Genomic DNA, 16,342 nt, shown 5'->3' with positions numbered 1-16,342 from the left:
AGTTGTCTCTGCCTTTGCATTAAATTTGTCCTGAGCCATTGCTACTGAAACAATATTTTATAATGATATTCTTATCATCTAAATGTCTTTTACTATTAACACGTGTTGCATGATTTTGATACTGAGTAACTACCCTGCTGTCTCTAGCATTGTGATACTCATAAACTGAATGATGAACAAATGCATGCAGGTTAATGGTCTAATCTCACTGCCTGTGTATGGACAATAGGAAAAATAACATTTACTTCAGTACTAGTGTGTCTATTGTATCAGTATTACAAAGCCATATTATCCTATGGTTGGAAATGACAGGAAATTAAAAGGATAAAAATGCCTACACAATTGGTTGCCAGCTGTTTGGAGCTCAGTATTACTTATTACAATTGGACTGTGTCTTCTCATAAGTGTACATTCTAGCATTTATTTCTTTATGTGGTCTTTAAATTGTGTTCAAAAGTGAAACAAAATCTGACACATGATGGAGATCTTCCATGAAACAGAGAAGATCTCTCTATTAAAAATGCCTGCAAAATGATCTCACAAGTAGTTAAGGAAAGTATGGCTGAATCTAATCTTACTTTGTAGACCTATTTAAACAGTAATATATAATACACCTACCATGCACTGACAGTGAGTCAGTAAAATACTGCATGAATAAGCATGACAATTTTACAAAGAGAATATCATTATAAAATATTTATGAAACCTCTTTGTGTAATGAACCTTGTACATGGAGGCTTTTGTCCATTGTGGGAAGCTAAAAAAAATAATAATCAACATTTCATTTACATATGCATGATGCTGCAAAATAGCGTATGTAAACTATTTCTTTCTGTACTGTTCAGTTACTTCTGTCATCAGCTCCAAGTTTTATTTGCAGTCATTTGTTCAGATCACTGGTGGCCTCTTTGCTGTTTTCTATAAATTCTGTAAAATAAATGTCCATAAATATACTTTGATGTTGTCTTTTCATAATTAACCATTGTGTTGTTTGGAACCATACTGGCATTTTATGTTAAAATGCCACTATTAGTATGGGTACACCTGCTGCAAAGGGAACATTAAAACAATAGTTTACACCTCTGAAATGGTACAGCCATCTGGTGTAAACAGGTAGAATCTTATTTTTGTGAGCTTTCACATCAGCTCAAATATTTCAGCAAATTGCAACCATTGCTAACCCCATTTGTTGTCCTCTTAGTTCCTGAACCCTTTGCAGCCATATGCAAAGTATGTCACTTTAGTGGCTTATAGGAACAAAGGGGTGGAGCTCTCCATATTTTGAAATAAAACGATACATCAGTATATCATTATTACTAATATACATTTTACATGTATATTTATATCTGGACCCTAACAGAAATTGTTTTACTGAATATTAAATACCCAATCTTTTCCTGTATTCTTTGAAATATTTTTTTCTCTGCCAAGTTTCTAGATTCAGTGAAATTGGTAAGAAATATGACTATGCAGAGACTATATCAAAAAGCTGATAAATTCTTTGATGTCTAATTAAGAAGAATGCTGTGTTCTCAATGTCTTAAATGATCTCATGGTATTGTAAGCAGGTTGTGATTTGGCATGCTTGTACGGATTGCACCCAGCATGTAAAAAAAATTCCTTTAATTGTTATGTGAAACGTTTGCATATGTGGTGATTATCTGTGAACTCATTGTACATGTATCCAAATGTGTTTTCTATTGTGCTTGATTTTGCTGGCCATTCTTGAATGTCTTGGCAACTCAAGAAACATATGTTCTGTGCTGTCCTCTGTAATGCATATACTCTTTGATGTTTTGTCATATTTTGTCAGCTTTTATTTTACTCTTTTTCCAACAACATATCTTTATATTTGTTGGAAACAAATTTATGCAAAGACAATTTTAGTAAGCTTTGCTCAACATTATTTTATTTATTCATTTTCCAAAACTTGTTCAAACTTTTAAACATCCACCTGGTATAAATCTTTTGCAGTTAATCCACCATCAGACTTGAATTTTACAATTATAGATGAACATAATGTTCAAATGTCATGGAAAAGGCCACCAGAGGCAATAGTGGGTTACAGGATAACTGTGGTTCCAACAAATGGTAAGTTCTGTGAAAATGTGTTATGTCATTACATTTTTTTAAAACTTGGTTTTATTTTCACTTATATCTAACTTAAATATGAGAGTAGCTACTAACATCTTTCTGAAGTGTTTGATCAAGACAAGTGATTGTTCCAAGTTAGAGTTCTTCTTACCATAGTATTTACACTTTGGGGGCTGCAAGTAGTAAGTTTTGGACATCTTTCCTTTGCAAGGAGTGAAAAGAAGGTAGAATCATCACCCTGCTCCTCTTCTATGCTTTTACCTTAAAGTTAGAGAATTGTATTGTACTTTGTTCAAGTACTTCTCCCAGGCGAAATAATGCATGCGGCAGGTAATGATGCAGTAGTGTCATCTAAATTCCTGATAATGGCTAAGACACTCATTATTCCATTTTATTTTGAGAAATGAAATCAGTGTAAAAGTGATATTGAATTGGAATGGGACCATGATTTCTTAGATGATAGTACATTTTGTATGTGCATTTTAAGTTTCAAATTTCCTGGAATTTATTAAACGCTTCAGTAATTTTTTTCACTATTGAAAACAAGTTAGTTCAAAGTTTCATGTTTCAAAATTCATTCTTCAGGAAAAAAGAAAGTGTATCATTCTAAAATTATTATTGGATTTTAGATAGATTATTCTCTGTTGCATTTTTTTAAAAAATGATCAACTTGTCATTGATATTACTGGATTTAAAGGCTGCATTAACTGTTTTATATATGTATTGCAGATGGGCCTACTAAAGAATTTACTCTTTCACCTAGCACTACCCAAACTATCTTATCAGATCTTATACCTGCTGTAGAGTATGTTGTATCAATATCTTCATATGATGAAAGAGAGGAGAGTCTACCTGTTTTTGGCCAACTGACAAGTAAGTACCTGTAATACCCTTAGAAAACCAAGATAAGTGGGTGATCGTTCACAAAACTTGGCTTTGTTCTGGTTCCTCAACAAAATTGCCACATCCCTAAACCCTGATCAGATGTAGCTGTCTGAACAGACTTTTTCTATTAAGCCTAATTCCTAGTAGAAGCAGAGATAATTTGCAAGAGGTAAGAGGAGGCTAACATAGATATATTGTGGCTGATAACCCCTCTAGAATTCTTTGCAGGAGGCCACTGGTTCTTTTGAGCTAAACCTGCTTCCTATAAACTGCATCTGCTTAAGTCAAGGGGAAGTTTCTCATTGACCTCAGTAACAAATGAATCTAACCGGCTTCTTCTGTGGGAGGAAAAAAAAGACTAACTACCCTCATCAAACAATAAAATATAACACAATGTATATGTATCTATATGCGTAATAAAATATGGAATTTACATTTTAATAATTTATATTTAGTAATTAAATATAGCATACAATTAATTAAATAAAAATGTTAAGCACAGCAAACTATCTTACATGACACATTTTGTCACATGTCCCAGGCTTCCCAAACAACCTCGGGAAAATGACTTATGATGAGTTCCCTGATGTGTTAGAGAGGGGTGATACTGGTATTTCATCCAAGGATATTGCCATTAATTTTCAGGAAATTACTGTACAAGATGTACAAATACAGAGGATTCTTAATTATTTGTGTTTTCTGTCTTTTGTGTTGCCCTGAATGGTATATTGTCAAATCTGTAAGGACAGGTGAACAGGTGATGTATTCATGACTTGCATTTATATTTTCATGTTCTCTGGCTTGTCAGATTAGAGCCTGTAATTCCCTACACACTTTTCTTTGATATTTACAAATTTAACCTGATTTCCTCCATTAATTCTCTCTATGTTGTGCTTTGTGCAGTTCAGACAGGTGGTCCAGGGATACCAGAGGAAAAGAAGGTTGAGGCTCAATTGCAAAGTAAGGTGTTTCATTCAACTGATCTGACATTTTAGAGATAAGTGAGTTCTAGCTCTAGGGCCCTATAAAGTTAAGCTGTGTTCCCGTGTTACCTAGCAATGAAATTAACTTGTAAACTTGTCCAGAGTTAAGAAAACTTGGGAAGGGACTGGGATGGAAGGAATTTATAGCCGTATTGAAAGAATAAGGTGCAAAGCTGGTACCAAAACTGAGAATTTCAAGCATTCTTGAATTTTGAAGCCAAGCAAGTCCATGAGTGTCTTAGTCCTATTAATAAAAGGCTTTGTGCTGTGGATAAAAGGCATTGCAGAAGAACCTGTGTAGCTGTTATGGAGAGATTAAGATGCAAAGCAGAAGTGGTAACAAAATGAAATGTTCCTATAACATCAAACTGTTGTAAAAAGCTTTGTGTCTGATTTTCATCTGCTGTGGCATAACAACTTGTGCAATAGCATGAGAGGTGTCTCAAAACTGAGTATCTAGGTGACAGTTTCCTTCTGGTAATTGCAGCTAGAAGGCTTGTATGGGTGTTCACTTATGTGAATAATGCTTTCCCAAATCAGATGTTCCAAATAAGAATATCAAGCTATTAAATATCTGCTTGTTTTGGCTTTCACCTACTAAGTTTCTGTCAGACATTTCATACTGATTTGTGCAATGCAATTTCTCATTTGCTAACAGAGATTTTTTTTGTGTATGTGTATTCCAGGATGCTCCATAAGTGCAATGACAGATTTAGTTTTCCTGGTAGATGGTTCATGGAGTGTAGGGAGAAATAACTTCGGATATATTTTGGACTTCATGGTTGCCCTTGTATCAGCTTTTGACATTGGGGAAGAAAAGACGAGAGTTGGAGTTGTTCAGTACAGTTCAGATACAAGAACAGAGTTCAATTTAAACCAGTATTTCAGAAGAAGTGATCTTATTGATGCAATTAAAAGGATACCTTACAAAGGTGGCAACACAATGACAGGTACAGATTTCCCACATATATGCTTATTCAGCATTTCATTTTATAATTCAAATTTGCTTAAATCCTAGTTCATTCAGGCCTAATAAAACACAAGTTGTGCTGGTATTTTTAGGTGAGGCTATTGATTACTTGGTTCAAAACACCTTCACTGAGTCTGCTGGAGCAAGAAAAGGCTTTCCCAAAGTAGCAATTGTCATTACGGATGGAAAAGCTCAAGATGAAGTTGAAATACCTGCAAGAGAGCTTCGCAACATAGGAGTTGAAGTTTTTTCTTTGGGTATGTTGAGTTTTTCTGATGTTTGAGAGATTAACATTCCTGAAGAAGTAAGTTGTATGTTTTACAGATTCTAGACATGTTTCAAGAATTTCGCTATGTCACTCTTTCCATGTGTATGCCTTGGAGTGAGTTGTTTGCACACTCCAGAGTGGAACATACCAGTTGTGTTGATTTGATAGTAATTCTGTAGCTCCTACATGGAGATTAAAATGACTGACAAGCACAGTTTCAACCTCAGCCTTATTGCATATACCACGTTATTTTCTCAGGCTGAAAATGTCACCTCATCACATTAATCATTTTTTTTGTAGTTTGATTATTGATAATGACAGAAGACAGAGCTGAATTAAACTCAGCTTTACCCCAGGATGTTCTGATACTTTATGCATGCATTCACAGGTGTCTGTATTTTATGGCCACTTAACACAGTCTTGCCTGTCGCAACTTCTAGGAATCAAAGCAGCAGATGCAAAGGAACTCAAGCTAATTGCATCTCAGCCTTCACTGAAGCATGTGTTCAATGTGGCTAATTTTGATGGAATTGTGGATATACAGAATGAAATTATCTTGCAAGTGTGCTCCGGTGTTGATGAACAGCTAGGTGAACTGGTTAGTGGAGAAGAAGGTGAGACACTTTATATAAATGTATTTATTGACTTCAGTTTATTCTGATGAATACTTAAGGGGCTATTCATACTTCCTTTACTTTGTTTCTGGAATTTGATCCATTTCCTCATTTAGCAAGTGTGGAAAACAAGTCTTAGCTTTGTGCATTTAAATGCAGAAAACCAGAATATGTGATGTAGTAGATTTGGAATAGCTCCATTATTCCGTAGTTTCAAGGGCAGCACAATGATGTGCAGTTGTTAGAGTCTTATACAGTCAGTTTGAACACAGGCATCACTCACTCCTACGGAAAAAATGTACTTAAAGGAAAAAAACTGCTTGGTGAAGACACAGAATATGTAATAAGTTAAGAACCAAAGAATGAAAACTAGAGAATGCTGAGAAAACACGGACATCAAGCTGTGTCATTGCAGCTTTCTGGCCTAGTTACTCCTTGACCAAAATGGCAGCAGAGGTGACTTCACTGTCATAGTGCTCTGCTCAAGTCCGCATTTGTTCACACTCTGTACTGTGTTCTCCTGGAACTTCTACTATACTTGGGGGACCAAAAATGCATTTTTCATATTTTTGCCCTCTCGCTGATGCCTCATTTGGACTGTCCTTTAATTCACTTGTGTTTATTTATGCTACAAAAAATATGTCATTTTTAGTAAAGATTAAGTAAGCATGACTAAATTTATTCCAGAAATAAAAATGTGGAAGAAAATCTGTTTACAATTGTAATTAACATTTTGGGTTCGCTTTTGGTTTCTTTCAGTGGTGGAGCCTCCTTCAAATCTGGTGGCCACTCAGATCTCCTCAAAATCTGTTAGGATCACTTGGGATCCATCCACAAGCCAAGTAACTGGCTATCGGCTGCAGTTCATTCCAATGATAGCTGGTGGAAAACAACATGTACTGAGTGTGGGTCCTCAGACTACTGCTCTGAATGTTAAAGATCTCTCTCCAGACACAGAGTATCAAATTAATGTTTATGCAATGAAAGGACTGACCCCCAGTGAGCCAATAACGATAATGGAGAAAACACAACAAGTAAAAGTTCAAGTGGGTGAGTTAGGAGCTACTATGTTATTTTCACACAGTAGCTTTTTGTTGTTTAAACCTCTGATGCTTGTTTTAATATCATACCTTTATTATTTATAAGAAACATCGTTACTTAGCATGGTTTATTTTAATTATAAGCAACTGGATATGATACATGAACTGCAAATACAATTGTGACACTGTGTATCTGTTTATAGAGGTGTTTCTTTTTCTTTACAGAATGCTCACGTGGTGTGGATGTAAAAGCTGATGTTGTGTTTTTAGTGGATGGTTCCTACAGCATTGGTATCGCCAATTTTGTTAAAGTAAGAGCTTTTTTGGAAGTGTTAGTTAAAAGCTTTGAGATATCACCTCGGAAAGTACAGATAAGTCTTGTACAGTACAGCAGAGATCCCCATATGGAGTTTTCTTTGAACAGATACAACAGAGTGGAAGACATAATTCAGGCTATTAACACCTTCCCCTACAGAGGTGGATCTACCAACACAGGCAAAGCAATGACATATGTGAGGGAGAAAGTATTTGTTACCAGCAAAGGCTCAAGACCAAATGTGCCGAGAGTCATGATTCTTATTACTGATGGAAAATCGTCAGATGCTTTTAAAGAACCTGCAATAAAGCTGAGGGATGCAGATGTAGAGATATTTGCAGTTGGTGTGAAGGATGCAGTGCGTACAGAGTTAGAAGCAATTGCATCACCTCCTGCTGAAACCCATGTTTACACAGTGGAAGATTTTGATGCTTTTCAAAGAATATCATTTGAACTCACACAGTCTGTCTGCCTGCGGATTGAGCAGGAACTGGCTGCTATAAGGAAAAAATGTAAGTAAGTGCAATGAAAAATGTCTGAACCAATGTTTTGTGATTGTAGTTACCTAGACAAATAGATATTGATGAAATTGTACATATACACATGGTAATTTTAATAACAGGGGATTTGGTTCTCATTTTCAAACATTTTCAAAGCAACAGGGGAAATTAATGGAGAAATGGAGATGAAAAAATTATTGGAGAAGTATTTTTTCCCCCTTTTCCCCTAGGCACATAGAAAGTTGTTAAAAGTGTGTGTCTGTATGGAATGACCTTAGTGGATGTGCTCTGCTTTTACACTTGATGTCTTAATTAAAGCAGTTACTTACTAGGGCCATTCTTCTTTAGCTGTCCAAAATGAGGTAGCTAGTCTAAGCTTGTCTTTTAGAATTTCAAAGGCAGTAAAAAAATGCTGACACGTCCAGAGGGTGATTAGATTAATTTTTAGGGTAAAATGAATGGCCCTCTGAAATGGGCTTATACAAAACAATTTGAGACAGCAGATGCTAAGTGATATTAATCTCAATCTAACTGTAGAGACTGAAGTAGTACGTGAAAGTCTTCACATGTATCCAACTTGGTGAATTTGGATAATGTTTAATATTTAAAAGACTTTAAAACGACCAACTTTTGGTCAACTAAAGTTACTTATGATTAGTTGCACGCTCAGTGTCCCTACCTATGTTTAGTAGAACACTAAACATTGGATAGTCCCCAGTATTGAAAACCCCACTCTCTTTAAAAATAAAGCCTTTTGCTTCAGGATAGTTTTGAGGAACAAACCAGAAAAGCAGCCTTTGTTTTAGAGGGCTCAAGCTGTCTTAACATCCCCACTGTTAGGCTGACTAGGCCAACCAAAACAAGCCTGGAATGTCAGGTTTGTGTTGTGCCTCATGTCAAGACCCTTGTTTCCCCTTTGCCTCCATCCTTGAAAAACTACTGGGATTTATTTTGTCCTATTTCTAATCTAGATCCGAAACCCCCCAAGGATTCTTAGTTCCCGAGGGCATAAAGTTATTGCTGTTCATGGGACGTAAGAAAAAGGGAACCAACTTGATCATCAGATTCTAACTTCAGTTTCATAAGTAATTGTTTTGGATGGACTGTTCTCATTTGATCTAGAAATCACTGAGTTGGTGCTTCTCCTCATTGTCATATGATTTGAGACAACTTAGATATGATCTTCATGAAATTTGATAGTTACAAGCAAATATAGAAAACAAATACTGTTGCATGTGCAATAAAATATTTGTGCAGTTAGAATAAATCAAAGTATTGAGGGACATTTTTCATTTATTTTAGAGGTTTTGTGTTAAAAATGTTCTAGCAAGTATGCCTCATCTGTGCATTTTTATTTCCATACAGCTTATGTACCTGCAAAGAATATGGTCTTTTCCGATGTAACATCTGACAGTTTCAAAGTGAGCTGGTCTCCAGCTGGATCTGAGGTTTTGTCCTATCTCATTAAATATAAAGTAGCAGTTGGTGGAGAGGACTTCATTGTTTCAGTACCAGCTTCAAGTACTAGCTCAGTTCTCACCAACCTGCTACCTGAGACTACTTACGCAGTCAGTGTGATTTCTGAGTATGAAGATGGTGATGGCCCTCCCTTGGATGGAGAGGAAACCACCTTAGAAGGTAGGCTTCCCATTATTAGGTTGCAAAAGAGTCATATGTTCAAATAATAATTTGCTTAATTGAGGGAATGGGTGTATGTGGAACAGCCAGCTAAGGTTGAGAAGCTGTATTGGTACGCAGGATGAGAATACACATTATTGTCTCTCAATGCATTTAGTAAAGATATAAAATTCCAATAATAGGCCAACATTAAATTGTTAAGATTGGATTTTATTTTCCCTGAAAGTTGGATGGATGCTATATTTCTATGCAGTGACCTATTTTCAAATGAAGTGGTGTGTTGTCAATAACAAATTCATTGGCATGTAATAATCTTAATATACACTTCAGTTGGACTAGATGGTCATTGTAGGTCCCTTCCAACTGAACTACCTTATCCTATCCTATCCTATCCTATCCTATCCTATCCTATCCTATCCTATCCTATCCTATCCTATCCTATCCTATCCTATCCTATCCTATCCTATCCTATCCTATCCTATCCTATCCTATCCTACTCTGATGCAGGAATGCATGTTGACTTTAACACGTTTAAAGTCCAGTACGTACCTATGTAATTTGCTGTGTCTACATCTAACTTACATTAATAGAAATTCTGGTCTATATACCATAGGCTTAAAGGGGGCTGAGTTTTTGGTCAGCTGTTTCTCATCAGAACTTCATGGGTCCGATAACTCTTCAATAACTCTTGCTGATTCAAAATTTCCATTGATGACAGTGTGAGTTTGTTGTGGTTTAACCCCAGCTGGTAATTAACAGTAACACAGCCGCTCACTCACTCCCCCCGCGCCCAGGGGGTGGAGAGGAGAGTCAGAAAGGAATGTAAAACTCCAGGCTTGAGATAAGAACGGTTTAATAATTAAGATAAAATAAAACCAAAAGAACAGTAATATTAATAATAAAAAGAACAATAATTAACAGTTATAATGAAAAGGATGGAGAAGGGAAGACAAATGATATCTAAAGGGAAGGGAGGAAAGAAAACTAGTGACACAGAATACAACTGCTCACCGCCTGCTGGCTGGTGCCCAGCCAGTCCCAAGCAACAATTGGCAGGCACCAGCCAACCCCCCAGTTTATATACTGGGCATGCCGTCCCATGGTATGGAATACCTCTTTGACTAGTTCAGCTCAGCTGACCTGCCTGTGTCCCCTCCCAGTTTCTTGTGCCCCTCCAGCCCTTTTGCTGGCAGGGCCTGAAAAACCAAGAAGTCCCCAACCCAGTACAAACACTACCCAGCAACAACCAAAACCATCATCAGTGTATCAACACTGTTCCCACACCAAATCCAAAACACAGCACTGCGCTAGCCATCAAGAAGAAAATTATCTCAGCTGAAACCAGGGCAGAGTTTATGTGATCAATGGCTGTAAATTTAAGCAAGATAGCTGTACTTGTTTTGATAGAGTTGCCATGATGCATTTCCACTGATTTAAAGGAGAAGGATAACAGAAAAATTGATTTTCTGTTTCCATAGTTGAATACTCAGTTCAGTCTAAATCATGATTTTAAAAATATTGATCCAGTCTTTTTCATTATTCCATGCTGTCATTTGTGACCTTTGGTGATGTAAATGGTTCCAAGGGAGCAAAAGAAGCAGCATGGAAATTTGTTAATTGCTCTTTCCTCTTAGGACTGATAGAAATACACACTTATAAAATAGCTCAGTTTGGAAGTTAAGTTTGGAAGATACAGGTTTCACTGTTGGTGTGCATATTTCCATGACTGTACCAGTCAGAATGTTTTGGCCGCACATAACTTTCCCTTAGGAAAACAGACAAGCTCTTGGCTGATAGAATATATAGCTTTTGAGTGTAAGGGACAGGAGAAGGAATAGCTTTTATAAAAATAATCACTATTCCCATGTTGTAACTGATACTGCCTTAAATAATTGTCAGCATCTTGATTTGATGAAATCCCAACATGTCTGAGAAGACAGAGTTCTTCTGCAATCATGTAAACGTCAGCAGCTTTCCATGCAGATCCAGCTAACAACTGGGGCCAGACAGATTTCTTGGCAATTAACCTTGGTTTCAGTCTTTTAAAGAATTTGAAATTGAATATTGTGTTTCTGATTAGTAGAAGACAAGTTTGTTTCTTTTAAAATAGGCTTATTAATTGTTCCATTCTTAACAGGTCTGTAATTTAACACTGAATGACAATGCTTTTGGCATATAATGTTCCAGTTGAATTAGCTTTAGATAGTAAATAGCAAAAAACAAAACAATTTTTGCCTTAATGACAGTGCTACATACTGCTTGGCAACTTGCAGTACAGTAGAACTTAATGTATGTTGGAAACGTCAAGTTCTTTGGTGTGCCCACTGAGTTCATATGAAATGACCTGAGCTGCTATATCTTTTTTCAAGGAGCAGGCTAGGTTAAATGATTCAACACAGTTTTTCAGTAATTTCTGGAATATTTCTTGTCTTTGAGATTGAGACTTAATTCAGAAGTGTTTTTTAAGCATTAGATGCAATTCATATTGAAATGAGTATATTTTTTGTTGTGAAATATTTTTTGTGTGTTTTTTTTTCCCTGTTACATTTGCTTTGGTCATTTTGTTAAAATAGGTGAGCTGCCTCTGTGTAGTCAGGTGTATCTGACATTTATCTGTAAATGGAGGTGGTGCAGAAGCAAATGGCCACAGCAAAGAAACCTGTATGATTTATTGCGTTAAGAAATTTCCCCACCATGCCCAAATGTCCCTTACACAGTTCAATTCTGCTGTTACTGCTAAACACAGTCAGTCTTAAGTTTCAGAAGCAGTTGTATAAACTGGGATTAATACAACTGGGACAGCTTTGTTACACTGCTGGTTGTAACCCTGGCCCTAAATTATCAGAAATGACTAATGGTTTGTCTACCTTTAAGCAATGGAAAGGCAATATAAACTGTTTTGATAAACTGGATGAGCTAACGGAATGGGTGGAATGGTTTCACTTCAGATACTTCAGATGATTAAAAGCAAATATTTACAAATTATATGTGTATATTTTTTGTAGTTAAAGGTGCTCCTCGAAACTTAAGGATAACAGATGAAACTACTGATAGCTTTGTAGTTGGCTGGACTCCAGCTCCAGGAAATGTCCTGCGGTACAGACTTGTATATAGACCACTTACTGGAGGAGAAAGGAGACAAGTGACTGTCTCAGCAAATGAAAGATCAACTACTCTGCAGAACTTGATCCAAGATACAAGATATGAAGTGTCTGTTATTCCTGAGTATCAGTCTGGGCCTGGGAATTCGCTGAATGGATATGCAAAAACTGATGAAGGTACATGATCAATGCTGTGAACATAGTAAGCTTGAGAAGAACTCCTGCATGCTGACATATTCATACTGAAAAGAGAATAAGCCATATTGGCATATGTATTATCCCAGATGAACAGGGAATTATAAAATTACTCAAGCCTGGTTGAGAGGTAATTTAAGACAACATAATTTATCAAAATAGTAATATTTCATTTTAAAATATAATCTATTGAACCTACAACACTTAATATGGCAAGGTAACTGGTGAAGAATCTACCTGTATGTTTAATCAATTGTCCTCATGATTCTTCATATTGTCAATGATATAAATTATATTTCCTTTCAGCAAACTGAGACCCTGTTTGCACTTTGTTCTGAATAGCTAGCAAAGAATAAGTGAAACATTTAATTTATTAAAGTTATCACCATAGCCTTAACTTGTATAAAAATATATGATCCTTTAACAGGTATCATGCCTTATTAAGCAAAATCTAAAGACTACAGAGACAGTACAAATGTCCTGATCACTGGTGAAACTTCATTGAGATTTTAAATATCAGAAATCAGAAAAACTGTCATCAAAAAGAACTCTGTAAGAAATTATGATGTGTTAATTTCAGGCTTCATTGCTGATCTTTGACTTGATTCTGCAGACAGTGACTTCAACATGGATTTTGGCATGTTGAAGTTAAGCATATATTCAGGTGCTAGTATGTATAATTGTTCCAGGATTGAGCTTGTTTTAACAGAAAATAATAGGAGCAAAAAGATTTTTTGGGCATTTTTGCATAAGGAGGGTGGGGGTGGAATTGTACAATCCTGATTACAATGAAGTTACACTGTAGCTGAGTTAGTGCAGGCTATTCAGGAATTATTTTTTTCAGCGTTAAGTTCTATGTTGTGGTAACCTAAAAAATAAACCAAGAAATGAAGCTTGCTTTAACTTCTTTTAAACATCTTTTGACATGTGCAGTCCGAGGAAATCCAAGAAATTTGAGAGTTTCTGATGCCACAACATCAACAATGAAGCTGTCTTGGGGTGCTGCTCCTGGCAAAGTGCAGCAGTACTTTATAACATACACTCCAGTTGCAGGAGGAGAAACTAAGGAAGTGACTGTGAAAGGTGACACTACTTCTAAAGTGCTGAAAGGCTTAGATGAAGCCACTAGGTATGCATTGACTGTGTCTGCCTTGTATGCCTCTGGAGCTGGGGAGGCCCTTTCTGGAGAAGGAGAAACACTTGAAGGTAATTATTTATTGTTTCTGTACAGTCATTCACTTATTTGACTGATGTTTAAGGTGTCTTAAAGTGTACTGTCTTCCTGAGTTTTCTGTAGGAGTAAATATGTGAATGAAAAATAGGCATAAAGGCACTCTTCTACTTTACAGGAATTTTCAAAACCTACTGTCCATCAGAGAAAAGAGTGGGGTCAAATCACTGGTTGTGGAGGGGACACTGGGTTTCTTGAAAAAGGTATTGCTGGAAGCACCAACCAAAACTGACTACTTCCACACCAGCCTCAGTGAAACATTTTGTCTTGTAACTCTCAACTTTCAAGAAGTTTTAGTGGCAGATTGTTCTTAATGTAACAGGATTAATTAACAGGGCTAAAATATCTCGTCCTTTTGAAAATTTGCAGGATTTCTGCAGTGCTTTCTACTGAAAGATATTCAGAGGCTGTTTTTTGCATTAAAGAAGCAGCATCTAGTCTAGGCAAGGGAATAATGAATCATTTCCTGCTTTTAACTCGTAAGAACCTGGAGCTGAGCATTAACAGAATGCTGGCAAAGCCTAAGTCAGAGCCAGAGACTTTCTTATAAGGAGGGGAGGCTGCTCTTGCTCTGCCTTCAAGTTGAGAATTTCCCAGACTTCTCTATGAGCATTCTCTGTGTCATCTGTTAATTGTCAAAGGATAGGGAAAGCTGCCTCCTAGGCCATGAAAGGAAGCGTGACTGTACTCTGTGCTGGCCAGGTATGTATTGCTAAAGTCTGGCACTGCAGCTGTTTAGGCATGGCATTTGAAAACATCTTACAGATGAATTATGTGGAATTAAAACTCGTCCATTGGCTCTAATGGAGTTATAGTAGGGATATACTTGGCTCTCAGTTCCTCCATCAGTTTAACTTTTTGTTTATGACATAGCTTAGGAAACAAACCGGAAAACCTATTTTAAATAGGAAACTGGAAAAAAAAATCAGTTCCAATGATTCACCAATGTACTGAATTCATCCCACTAAAATTCAGGCACTTAACTGAACGCTACAGTTTGCAGCACGGACTCTCTAGGATTCTTCTATGATTGATGAAGAAAGGCAGGTTACCTCCAGAAGGCAGGTAGTCCATCTGAGATCCCATTTTTTCCTTCAAAGGAACATTTCTCTGTCCATTGACTATAGAAGGAACAACTGAGAGTTAGGCACCAACCGCTTGCCTGCCTCACTACCTAAGTCTCAGGCAAAAATCCAGTCCACCTACTTACACTGAGACAGGACGCAGCCATCAGAGAATCAGGCACCTTGTAATTCATGCTGAAAATTCCCTAACTACCTGGCTTTCACTACCCATGTAAGATCCAAAATGCTCCTTTTGTAGGAGAAAACAACCTGTCTCCGGTCCAGAACACTGCTGAGCTCCAGGTAAATGAGAAGAGGTAACTGGATTCTGCCCATATCCTCCATAAAAGCCAGAGGTGCTCAGGACTTGAACTTCCTCGGTGGTGGTGGTGGTGCTGCCACTTCCTTTTGTATGGTATTCTGCTAGGCCTCACGCTGCTTTGGAGGGAAGATTGAGCATGGAGATGTAGGCCTTACTCAGTCTGGGAGAGTCTGAATTCACATCTTCACATCCCAGCAGATTCACAAGGCTGTAGTATATGCTGGGCAAGAGTCTCCTTCCTTTACTCTTTCCACTGAACCTGAGCCACTGTACATCCAGGAATGCAGATTTGCTCTCAAAACAAGACCAGACTGAATCCCAAGTGGACAGAGGAGCCTGATATCCCTGCTTTTTTCTCTGTGCTGTCAGTGGAGAGGGGAGTGCTTTGGTCTTCCTTTGCAAGTCTTAAGAGGCCTCTGGCTCTCTGTTAAACAGACTGAATTGTCCACTTCCTTAGGGAGATGCCTCAAATTTTAGTGAAGGATTGACCAGCTTAACTGTTTACATTTGGTGGAAAGGTTTTTATTGAGTATCTTTGTAGTGAGAGACCATTTATTAACATGGAGCTCTGGAGAGATCAAGCATTTGTCATATTCATAAAATAAGCTTGGCTTTTTACCCTATAACAAAACCTGAGCAACAGAAAAAAATTTTAAGGCATTGCCTAGAGCTTCAGTTAAAACACATTATAAATAGAGAGAGCAGTGAATTAAAATACAGTGGAATTGAAAAGATAGAGTAATCAGAGAACCAGAATTCAGCATCAGGTAGAGACTGTCTTGTTCTTTCAGTGTGTGCCCCGTCCCCACCATCTTCCAGGAGGGCTCTGATACTGATTTGGACTTCCTGCAGTGATAAATTGTCAATAATAAGAAAAAAATTTCTGAAATTTGGTTGAAGAGTCAAACAATTTAAATGGCTAGTAGACTATAGCTCGGGAATGGGTTTGTAAGCAACCAGATGAGTTTAAACTGGATGTTGCACTTAAAAGGACACAAGCATTCCTGTAGGAGATTTGACTCTAAGCAATTAAATTAAAACCTTAGTTAAAAAACTCTGTGACAGATTTTGTCTTAATTACGAATAAATAAACATCCTAGCACTTAACTGAATTACTTTTT

The 16,342-nt window shown here is 37.0% G+C and overlaps 1 protein-coding gene across 1 annotated transcript in view; it reads left to right on the top strand.

The window, feature by feature from the left end:
• Positions 1-16,342, top strand: part of COL12A1 (collagen type XII alpha 1 chain) — a 105,992-nt gene that overhangs the window by 9,189 nt on the left and 80,461 nt on the right. Inside the window, 11 exon segments of the mRNA XM_055810280.1 lie at positions 1,975-2,091; positions 2,824-2,967; positions 3,883-3,939; positions 4,649-4,912; positions 5,025-5,189; positions 5,641-5,814; positions 6,574-6,864; positions 7,080-7,682; positions 9,036-9,308; positions 12,314-12,586; positions 13,538-13,810. Coding sequence (XP_055666255.1) covers positions 1,975-2,091; positions 2,824-2,967; positions 3,883-3,939; positions 4,649-4,912; positions 5,025-5,189; positions 5,641-5,814; positions 6,574-6,864; positions 7,080-7,682; positions 9,036-9,308; positions 12,314-12,586; positions 13,538-13,810 — 2,634 coding nt within the window.

The sequence above is a fragment of the Falco peregrinus genome, chromosome 7 (genome assembly GCF_023634155.1).
Source record: "Falco peregrinus isolate bFalPer1 chromosome 7, bFalPer1.pri, whole genome shotgun sequence".
NCBI lineage: Eukaryota > Metazoa > Chordata > Aves > Falconiformes > Falconidae > Falco > Falco peregrinus.
The sequence above is the reverse complement of the archived record's forward strand: the minus strand, read 5'-3'. Positions and strand labels throughout refer to the sequence as shown.